Source organism: Macaca thibetana, chromosome 1 (genome assembly GCF_024542745.1).
Source record: "Macaca thibetana thibetana isolate TM-01 chromosome 1, ASM2454274v1, whole genome shotgun sequence".
Lineage (NCBI taxonomy): Eukaryota > Metazoa > Chordata > Mammalia > Primates > Cercopithecidae > Macaca > Macaca thibetana.
The window spans coordinates 183,678,154-183,690,266 of NC_065578.1; the positions used below are offsets into that span (position 1 = coordinate 183,678,154).

Consider the following 12,113-nt stretch of genomic DNA (forward strand, 5'->3'; position numbering starts at 1 on the left):
AGAAAGGAAGAAAGGAGGGCTGGAGGCGGTGGCTCACACCTGTAATCCCAGCACTTTGGGAGGCCGAGGGCGGGCAGATCACTTGAGGCCAGGAGTTAAAGACGAGCCTGGACAACATGGTAAAACCCCATCTTTACAAAAATAAAACAATTAGCCAGGCATAGTGGCGCACGCCTATAATCTCAGTTACTCAGGAGGCTGAGGCAGGAGAATTGCTTGAACCAGGGAGGCGGAGGTTGCAGTAAGCCAAGATCGCGCCACTGCACTCCAGTCCAGGCAATGAAGGGAGACTCCATCTCCAAAAAAAAAAAAGAAAGGAAAAAAGAAAAAAGAAGAGAACAAAAAATGGAAGCTATCTGACTGATATGAAAGTAATGAACACTGGCTACAACTGAGTCACAAATTTAATCCTGTGCTTCCTGATGGCAAAATAGTAAAAAGAAACTTATTCGGGAATCAAATGCAACTAAGAAAACAACCTTGAATACAAGCTTCCATCAAAAAACATATTTTGCATACATTGTTTCTAATAGTCAAAAATTAAAAGTAGTCTGAATGTCAAACAATAATGGTTAAACAGGCTATGATGCACATTTACCTAACAGATTACACTATGAATCCAATAAAATTGAGAACTTAACATATAAAAGTACTTACGCTATAATGCTAAGCAAAAGAGCAGAATACAAAATATTATTACTATTTTAAATAATGCTGAAAACCATACAAAAAACCCCTTGCTCCCAATATCCAATAAAATAACTGGAAGAAACATACACCAAATTTCTAAACTATGTATGTTTGAGTGATGGAATTACAGTAATTTTTCTTCTTTTTCTTCCTTTTTTTTGGGAGACGGAGTTTCGCTCTTTGTTGCCCTGGATGGTGTGCAGTGGCACAATCTCGGCTCACTGCAACCTCCACCTCCTGGGTTCAAGCGATTATCCCGTCTCAGCCTCCAGAGTAGCTAAGATTACAGGCACCCACCACCATGCCTGGCTTTTTGTATTTTTAGTGGAGATGGGGTTTCACCATGTTGGCTAGGCTGGTCTTGAACTCCTGAAATCAGGAGATCCGCCTGCCTTGGCCTCCCAAAGTGCTGGGATTACAGAAGTGAGTTTTTCTTTCTTCTTTACAGAATTTTTCAGATAAAAAATATTTTTAAAATCCATTTATATGTGAGCAACTGATAGATTAAGCAGACAAATACGGCATAATAAATGTACAGGTATGCGCTAGTAAGAGTTCTGAAGGAAAAATGCAAAGTTAGGTACATAAGATAATTATAACTACAAAAATGCACCTACATACATGAAAATGACTCCTGCTCTATTCCACCTCAAACCTCTGCCAAAATGTTGCTAGAGAATTATCTTGAAAACACGTTATCTGTCGGTGGCAGTTTCCTATTTACATCCTTTAGTTGCTCCCCAGCCTCTAAAGGATGACAATGTTCAGACTTCTGAACATGGGTCTTCACATTAGGCTCCTATTTCTTTAACATTTTCTACCATGCACCCACATTAGCTCATCCTATATTCTGTAGCCAAACAGAACTACTTAAAATTTCTCCCATTTGAGATGTTTCATGCTACTCTCTCTTTGCTTGGAATGCCTTTCTTTTTTCATCTAGTTATCTTCCTAATCTTCCTTCAAAGTGCCACTCAAATGCCTCCCTGATTACCTTGGACAGAAACAAGCAATCTTTCTTTTGCACCTCTATCATACATTCTCGAAACCTCTCCTATAGCAAATTTTATATGGCATAACAATTTCTGTCTACATGTCTGTCTTCCATACTCTATACACTGACTTCTTTGAGGGTTGGTTCTATGTTTTATCTTTATATCCTGAGCATGTAAAACTGTTCTTGGCACATAATAGGCACTCAAGTGTTTGCTGATTAAATGGGAGAGAAGCAAACATACCTCTACTGGTCTCACCCAAGCCAAAGAACAAGGGATAGCCTGAGCTGGAAGCTTTGTGTAGCAGCACCTGCAACAGATAATCAAATATATAAGTTAAATCTTCCTGCTATTTAAATGCACCTCTTAGCATGACCCAAAAAATCACTTTCTTAATAAGAGACGAAAACGTAGTCTCATCATACATTCAAAATTCAGTGTCATGTAAAAGACAACACAAGAGTTACAATCCCTCTGTGAAACGAAATGACCCAGTTGTCAAATATGCACTAAGAAGAAAGAAGGAAGGGAAGGAAGGAAGGAAGGACTGGAGGGAGGAAGGCAAGAGAAAAGAGAGATCCCAATCCCACAGAGCTTCAACACTGCGATTCAAAATTTAATTCATCCATTGTTCTAATTCAATTCAACTCACTTGAGGAACCTCAGGGAGGACTTCTGAACAATTCCAATATTTCCAAAGTCTGGGTAGAATACTTCAACTTCCTGTTTCCCAAGGACTCGATGGATAATGACCCGATACCACCACTTATCCTCAGAAATCCTCACACAACAGAGATGTCCCGGCTGAATAAAACATTCTGGCATGACATATCGATCAGAAACCAGCTGATTAGAATAACAGCGCCTGTGGAATTCCATAATACAGAGAAATCCATAGGGGAAGAAAAAAATTAAAGATAATTTTTATCAATGTATCAAGCCAGAAAGTCTTGGCAAAAAGCAAAGAAAAAAATTTTGACTTTGTCAAATTGTTAATGCTCATTAATACCAATTAATTGTTTTTTCTTATCTGAGTCCCATCTCTTCATCAACAAACTTCTTCAAAGAGAAACTTACATACTCATTTTCTGATCTCACATTCTCTGCTGGATAGAATGTACCCCAACTTCATTCCCCAGTACTTCCTAGGATAAATTAGTTTTAAGACATCAACGACTTGATGGCTCCCAAATCCAGCAGCCTCTCTCCTCAGCCTTCAATACACATGATCTTGCTGCAGCGTTACCCTGTCCTGTTTCAAACCCCTTCCTAGTTTCTAAGAGACAATTCTCTACTTCTTTGTCAATGGTTATTTTTTTACTGGCTCTGTATTGCATTAAATGTTGAGGTTCACTGGGGTCTTATCTTTAGGAAGTATAACATAAGCTTAGGAACCAATAGCCTGGGTCCAAATCCTGACTCCCTCATTTACCAGTTGTGTGACAATCTTTCTGTGCTTCAGTTTCCTTGTTCAGGATGGGGATGATAAAAATAAAACGTGCTAAAACATCTGAAAGTTTAGGACACTGTACACATATAGTAAGCACTCAAATATTAGCTATTGTTCTTGCTATATACTGTCTCACCCATTTTCATGTCTTATACCATACTACTGATCAATTGTTAATTCTCAATCTATCTCTAGAAGGCCCTGTATCCTTTCTGCACTTCAAAACTGGAATATTTCCAACTATATGGAAGACATGCTACTTGTTCCTCAATACCCATTCTCATCTTTCTCTTTTCTCTAGTAATAGATTCTCCCACCATTTAACTGGGTAAATGGTCATTCAGGTTTCCCAAGCTCTCCTGCATCTAGCTGTGGCTATGTGAATGCTAAATTTTGGCCAATGGGATATGAGCAAAAGTGTACATAGTTAAAATGAGTACATTTAATGTGTATTTTACCCACAGTTTCAAAAGTGAAAATTCTGAGTTGTGTCTTTTAATAAAACAGGTATCTCTCCCATCCCCCCACTTCTTTTTCCTCTCCCCACTAACTGGCAGGAGGACTGGGTGGTGGTAGTGGTCAGTCACACCCAAGACCACGTGAACAGGGACAACACACTATTCTGGAGCAGCAAGATGCTACACCTGTATCCCCCTCCCACCACAGAGCTATCATATCAGAATGTATTGTGTATATTTGGACTATTATGGGAAGAAGAAATAAACTTTTATCTTCTTTAAGCTACTATGATAAAGTTATATCTAACAGTGGCTAAACCTAATCCTAACTCATACCATCTATTCAACGTTGCCAATGACTCTCATGGTCAACTTAGAGACACCACAGGTAAACTTCTACTAATACGCTTTCAACCCAGCTCAAACCTATCCAGTCTCTAAAGCAAACAGTTTTCATCATCTCCTTCCCTTTCTTATTCTTCTCAACACTCTTCTTGTCACCTGGCAATTTTCATTTTCCTATTTCTTTCTTCCTTTCTAGTCTCACTCTCATCAAGACTAATCCACCAATAGATCTTCGTCCCTTCACTCCAATGGCTTTCTTAAAACCATCAGTGCTTCCCCACTATCTACAGAATAAGATAAAACATCTTCCCATGGTATTCAGAATCTAGCTTTTTCTTAGTCTTTTGGCATCACATCCAGTCACTGTCTCCCACTTCCCGACTCCTGCAACCTCACCTGGTGCTAATGTCACTTCCTTATTGCTGTTTCCAAGGCATGCCACTTACTCCTTGGTTAATGTTGGCCTTGGTTCCAACGACTGGACCTGATTATACCTACTCATAACCTCCTTGACTGGCAAATTCTTGTTTTTGAGGCCTAGCTCAATTATCTCTTTTGTGAAGCTTTCCCCAACCTTGCCCAGGCAGAATGACTTCCTTTTACAATATCCCATGTATCTCCCATCTTCCTAAGCTAACCATGGTATTCACAAAGGCAAAGGACCATGTCTTACTTATCCTTGTAGTGCAAGTGCCTCAACATTCTGACACCAAGCACACACAGTAGTTACAGTATTTTTTTTTCCAGACAGGGTCTCACTCTGTTGCCCAGGCTGGAATGCAGTAGCACAATCATGACTCACTGCAGCCTTGACTCCTGGGGAGCTGGGACTACAGGCATGCACCATCATGCCCAGCTAATTTTTAAATTTCTTTTTTAGATACAGGGTCTCACTATGTTGCCCAAATGAATCTTGAACTTCTGGGCTCAAGCAGTCCTCCCACCTTGGCTTCCCAAAGTGCCAAGTTTACAGGCATGAACCACACTATACCCAGTCTATAGTATTAATAATAATAGCCGCCAACATTTGGGCTATGCTCCAAGTACTTTAATTTTTAGAACTCTGTGAAGTAGGCACTATTATTATCTCATTTTGGAGATAAGACAACTAGGCCCAGAGAAGTAAAGTAACTTCAAGGTCACAGAGCCAGTAAGTGTGCTTTTAAAACATGTACAAATGTCCCATAGGCATACTGGAATGGAATATATATTTTTACTAAGTGATTATGCGACTTACATTACGCCAGGTGTCCTGGAGTAGAAGAATACATACTGTTGTCAAGTTTAAAACATGGAATATTTTTTGAGATACAAAATAAAATGAAATAAATTATTCTTCTATAACAACAGTATATAAATCAGACATTGCTGTTCATGAATAAATCTAAAGTGGTTGAAAATGTCCACATTTTACATGGTGTTTGCTATCAAAGGACAGTTTTTAGTAGAGAAAAGAGATAATGTAAGTTAGTAGTTCTCAAAGTATAGTCCACAAACATGATTTTGACCTGGAAGATGAACTAGCCATTTCTTTCATATCATTTTTGCTTTAAAGAACCACCAGAAAGCAGACTTGGGTTTCTGACACACATTTTTCAACAATGAAGCAAGCTTGTCACTTCAAGGAAAACAACTCACAGTACACGTTGTCAATGATAAAAATCAAACTTTCGAGTAAAAAGATTTTGGAAATGTTGCATCCACCACTGTGAGCTTGACAGCTTCCCAATACTAAATACTTTTCTTATGAGATTACTGATGATATTAATGTGATATTTTTATACTGCATAATGAAATGTGTCAACATTTGGAAGATCCGCATAATTCAGCAAACTAGTTATTTCCAAATGACCAATACATGGTATTATAAAGTTGTATGACCCATTCAGGGACAGTCTGAATCCATGCTTAGAAGCAGCTTTGTCCTTGCTTTAATATTCTGCTGTTGCCATCTTGAAATTAGTAACTTTTAAACAGGGAGCCCTGCATTTTAATTTTGCACCAGGGCCAGCAATTACACAGCCAGTCTTAGATTCATTCAAATTCTAAAGGCAGACCAATGGGGTTTAACATAATAGAGTACAAAAAGTTCAAATTCCAAACAACATTTGAGAAACTACCATTTCTCAAGTTTTAGCATACTATCAAAAAAGCATATTCACAATTTTCTGAAAAAGCTGTTAAAATACTTTTTCCCAGACTACACGTTGGTGTGAGGCCAGATGTCTTCAGATACTTCAACCAAAACAACATATCTCAACAGATTAAATGCAGAAGCAAATATGAAAAGTCAACTTTCTTCTATTAAGCCAGACATTAAAGAGATCTATGAAAGTATAAAACAATGCCACCCTTCTAAATTTTTAAATAATTTTCATAAAAATGTTATTTATATTAACACAAGAATTATTTTAATATTAAAATTTTACAGTTTTAATTTCTATACAATAAATACTGATAAACAAAAGCTCTCTTGGGTCTTTAATTTTTAAGAGTCCTGAAACCAAAAAGTTCGAGAACTGCTAATTTAAGAGATATGTGATCTAGAACTAGTAATACCATTCAACCCAGCCATCCCACTACTGGGGATATACCCAAAGGATTATAAGTCATGCTGCTATTAAGACACATGCACACGTATGTTTATTGTGACACTATTCACAACAGCAAAGACTTGGAATCAACCCAAATGTCCATCAGTGACAGACTGGATTAAGAAAATGTGGCACATACACACCATGGAATACTATGCAGCCATAAAAAAGGATGAGTTTGTGTTCCTCGTAGGGACATGGATGCAGCTGGAAACCATCATTCTCAGCAAACTATTGCAAGAACAGAAAACCAAATGCCGCATGTTCTCACTCATAGGTGGGAACTGAACAATGAGATCACTTGGACACAGGAAGGGGAACATCACACACCGGGTCCTATTGTGGGGAGAGGGGAGGGATAACATTAGGAGATATACCTAATGTAAATGACGAGTTAATGGGTGCAGCACACCAACATGGCTCATGTATACATATGTAACAAACCTGCATATTGTGCACATGTACCCTAGAACTTAAAGTATTAAAAAAAAAAGTTAAACAAAACAACAAAAAAAGAGATACGTGAAAAACACATTGAAAATGACAGACTCCTACCGCATTTCAATCATCATGTCTTCGAGTAACTCTGACGAATCCCTGCTATAGATACGGATGTAGAATTGACTGGGAGAGATGATATACTCCACAAAGACCCCTACGAGGGAACTGGTGTCTAATGGTGGGAGTCTGCATAATTTCTTGTCCGGCACAGCATCTGGTGGGATGTCATGATTTGCCATTGCCAGGTTGAGCTGTGATTTGTTTGTTTCTACTTGCTATAAGTTAGGGAGAAAAAAAAAAACCAAAACATTAAAAATCTCTTGGTGACATTTCAAACCCCATGGCATGTTTCTCAAAGTATATTTCATGAACCACCTTTATCAGAATCACTTGGGAAATTATACAAATACAGATTCTTGAACTCTAGCCCAGACTTACTGATTCAGAAGGCCTGGGAATGGGGCCCACAATTATGCATTTAAAAAAATTCTCTGGGCGATTCTTACCTATGTTAAAATATGAAAACTACTGCCTTATGACATTAGGTATAGAGTTTAAAGTGTTACACAATTGCCCTATACAAAATTGAAAATATGATACTTCAAACATTCAGGCTGAACCAAGTGAAGTCCTACTCAAACATATTGGCAGTCAAAGGTAACTTTAATAGGTTAAATTGCAGACTAGTCTTCCAATCAAAAGCAGGATTTGTCAAATACTCTCATTCTGAAACATACTGTTTTCCTCTAGGCCTTCTATTTTCCTCCAGAAAATATAGCAAGCTCTCCAAACAAAACTTTTTCCTTCCATGAAAGAAACCAGGTAGAGAGGGTAGAAGGGGAAAAGAGCAAGCAATGATCCTTAATAACAACAAAATAAGTAACAGGAGATGAAAACACAAAAATGGTGAATTGTGTGTGGAAGCAATAAAAGAAAAAAAAAAAGCACCCTATAATTGAGGATGGGTGTAGAGGCAATTTGCAGCAGTGTTGAGGCACACAGCCAAAACGAAGCCTCTCAATTTTTCCCTCTAAAGCCCCTGTGGGTTTTCAAGACATCATGAGAGAGCTGTCAACTCTCAAAACCATCTGAAAACTTTAAAATGAGCCTTGAGGAAAAGCAAGCTATATAAAAGACTGAAAACTAGAAAGAATGCTATATGATATAACTTCAGTACAAAGATGATTTCTTCTAATAAATGATATATCCAGAAATAAGACTTTTCTAAAAAGAATTTTGGTTTAAAGAAACATATATTTACTTTCCATAGTGCTGAATATCCAGTGCACAAAGTCTTTAAACCTCACTCACCAGCTGTAAAGGCTTTACTACCACATTAGGCTTCTTGCAAATCTTCTGTTGTGGCTCTTTTTGTTTTTTTGAAGGGCAATTCCATACAGTCTCTTTGACAGCAACAGTAGACAATGAATTTCTAGGTGGACTGGAGACACAAGCTTTGGCTTCTATTTTCTTATCTGATTGAACTAAACACAAATTTCTGACTGATGAAACAACTCCATCTCAAATGGCCAATACAGCAGCCTATGCATATTTGTTAAATAGCTGTACAACCATTACTAAGCACTTTCAACACACCAGATGCTAGAAAGACAATGAAAAATGAGAGATATAAACCTGTCTTTGCAGACCTTTCCGTGTGGCAAAATATAAGGGAAGTTCTAGATGGGAACAAATCTTAAATTATTTGTGCTGGGGGAGGGAGGCTTGTGATCTGATAAGGTATCTTAAACTTTAGTAAAAGACTTAATTTTTTTCAGCATCTTAATTTCAATTTACTTCTTGTTCAAATTAAACAGGGAACATTCTTCGTTGCTTAACATAGAACGTATGTACCTACTTAACATTCCATAATACAATTCCTTAATTCTTAGGAAATGTTAAAGTTAATAACGTATTGTGTTCAAATTTACATGTGTATGATAACTACAAGAGACTGGCACATTAAAACAGACTCCGGGCCGGGTGCAGTGGCTCACGTCTGTAATTCCAGGACTTTGGGAGGCCGAGGCAGGAGAATCACAAGGTCAGGAGTTCGAGACCAGCCTGGCCAATATGACAAAACCCCATCTCTACTAAAAATACAAAAATTAGTCGGGCATGGTGGCGGGCGCCTGTAGTCCTAGCTACTTGGGAGGCCGAGGCAGGAGAATCACTTGAACCTGGGAGGCGGAGGTTGCAGTGAGCCAAGATCGCACCATTGCACTCCAGCCTGGGCAACAGAGCAAGACTCCACCTCAAAAAAAAAAAAAAAAAAAAACAGACTCCAGATAGACCTACAAGCACGGTGACTACTTAAAAAATGAAGTCATAAGTACACAAAGATGTAGGTACAAGAATATTTGTCACTGTATTTTTTTGTGATGGTGAAAAACGGAAACAATCCTAATGTCCATCAGTAGAAGACTGGTTAAGTACATTATAATTATATGTAATTTCAAATGATGAAATAAGCTTGTTTGTACTAATACAAGAAACATCCACAGTATATGAAGTGTAAGAAACGAGGATTCACACAATACAGATGTCCACAGTGGTTTGACTTTCTTATGGTATGAAAGTGATACACATTCATTAGAAACCATACTTCCAGTACCCATACAACACTGTTTTTCACTTTCAGTACAGTATTCAATAAATTACAGGTGATATTCAACACTTTAGTATAAAATAAGCTTTGTATTAGATGATTTTGCCCAACTGTAGGCTAACGTAAGTATTCTGAGCATGTTTAAGGTAGGCCAGGCCAAGGTCTGATGTTCAGTAGGCTAGGTGTATTAAATGCACTGTCTGCTTATGGTGGGTTTATTGGGACAGAACCCCATCATAAGTTGAGGTAAATTTGTATTTATATACTACTGTTTTGTGTAGGAAAAATTATACATGTGATAATTAGCTATATCATACAGAAGAGGTCCAGAAATAAACACACTAAAACTATTAATGATAGTTACCTCTGTATTGTTGGAATTGTTTAAACAAGCATGTGCAGCTTTTGTGATTTTAAAAAAAAAGATCTATGTCTTACATATTCATTGGAAAAACTCTTGGAGGCTATATAAATATTCTAACAGCATTATTTTGGGGGGGGATAAAATAATAGAAAATGTTCTCTCTCTACTCATCTGTGCTGTTTATATATTTTTAGAATGAACATGAGTTACTTTAATAATCAGAAAAATCAATAAAGGTAGTTACATTTGGGGAAAATAAAACCTGTCTATCATAACCACTCATTCAAGCTTATAAAAATACAAGTACCATACTGCAATCTAGTTTTGTGAGGTGTTGCCACTGGAGAAACTGGGTAAAAGGTACATGGGATCATATTGTATTATTTCTTACAACTCCATGTAAATCTAAAATTATCTCAATAAAAACTTCAAAAGAAAAAGAAGGTTCCCCCATCCCCCAAAAAAACAAAACACAAATCAAGTGCCCTAAATGCAATGTGGTATTATCCTGGAGTGGATACAGAAACGGAAAAAGGACATTCTTGGAAAAACTGGTAAAATCAGAATAAAGTCTGGAGTTTAGTTACTAGCAATGTATAACGTTAATTCCTTAGTTTTGATAAATGTATCATGGTAAATAAGACATTAATATTAGAAGAAACTGGGTGACAGGTATATGGGAACTCTGTACTACCTTTATGATTTTTCTGTAACCTAAAATTATCCTAAAATTGAAAGTTTATTTTAAAAAATACAAGTGCTGGGTCCCAACGCACACCCATTTATTCTGCATCTCCATATATTTCTAAAAAGCTTTTGATGCACGGCCTGAGTTAAGAACCACTGCATTATCAGATCACCATTTTAGAAACTTTATTTCCTTCAGAATTATCAAAAAATCTACACAATGAAGAAAGCAAAAAAAAATTTTTGTTTTTGAGACAGAGTCTCGCTCGCTCTGTCTCCCAGGCTGGAGTGCAGTGGCATGATCTCGGCTCACTGCAAGCTCCGCCTTCTGGGTTCACGCCATTCTCCTGCTTCTGCCTCCTGAGTATCTGGGACCACAGGCACCCGCCAACACACCCGGCTGGTTTTTTTGTATTTTTAGTAGAGACGGGGTTTCACTGTGTTAACCAGGATGGTCTCGATCTCCGGATCTCGTGATCCGCCCGCCTTGGCCTCCCAAAGTGCTGGGATTACAGACGTGAGCCACTGCACCCGGCCGAAGAAAGCAAAATTTTAAAATTCAGATAATTTTTATTAATAATACAGATTAACCTTATTACAACAAATGCCACCAGAAAGGCGGTCATTATATAAAACATTTCATGGCTAGGCATTATTTCGTGTTTTCTTTGTCCTCATGAGGACAATAAAAATGAGGTTTGCATTATACTGTAGTTCTACTCACCAGGTGGTAGAGGCTTCTTATCCACATCAAATACTAGTAAGTCTTGCTGTCCTTCCCTGAACTCAACATGGAGAATGTCACTAAGAGCTCCAACAAGTTCTGTCACATTTAAGAAGCCTAATTTTTTTGGTGATAGTTGCTCTTTAAAAATCACCTGTCACAAGAAAATAGAAATTACATGAAACAGCATCAGATAACAGATATATAACATATACAGTTGTCCTTGGACAACCAAACTAAATCTTAAATGGTCAATGAACTCAAGTGTTAAAGAGTAAAGGCTCACTTCCATACCAGTACAAAACAAACCAAGTGACCAATAATCCCTTACCATAAAACTTCTAGGTCAATGTCAAGTTCCTTTTAGAGCATGTGGTAAACTAAAGTAAAAGTTAGGGTGGGCGCTTTTCACTTCTCATTTTTAACAACGTCTGAATATAAAGCAAGTCTTCTTTAAAAAAAAACAAGAAGGGAATGCACAAATTACAACAGTTGTAATAAAACTATTGGCATTTCTCTATTTTCCAATAAAGATAATATTCAATATCACTTTCAACATGTAGAGAAATTATTGTTTAAAAATATTTCCTTAAATTTTATTATTTCGCCTTAGAAGCTGGAATAAAGGCCAGGCACGGTGGCTCATGCCTGTAATCCCAGCACTTTGGGAGGCCGAGGCAGGTGGATCACAAGGTCA

At 37.6% G+C, this 12,113-nt stretch overlaps 1 protein-coding gene across 6 annotated transcripts in view; it reads right to left on the minus strand.

Annotated features, from left to right (window-relative positions):
- The window catches only part of TDRD5 (tudor domain containing 5), a 93,847-nt gene that overhangs the window by 43,360 nt on the left and 38,374 nt on the right, over nt 1-12,113 (minus strand). For all 6 annotated transcript variants that reach the window (XM_050766106.1, XM_050766138.1, XM_050766120.1 and 3 more), the window contains 5 exons: nt 11,417-11,570; nt 8,345-8,517; nt 7,088-7,308; nt 2,338-2,550; nt 1,929-1,995 (listed from right to left, as the gene is read on the minus strand). In XM_050766106.1, coding sequence (XP_050622063.1) covers nt 1,929-1,995; nt 2,338-2,550; nt 7,088-7,308; nt 8,345-8,517; nt 11,417-11,570 — 828 coding nt within the window. The remainder of the gene's footprint in view (nt 1-1,928; nt 1,996-2,337; nt 2,551-7,087; nt 7,309-8,344; nt 8,518-11,416; nt 11,571-12,113) is intronic.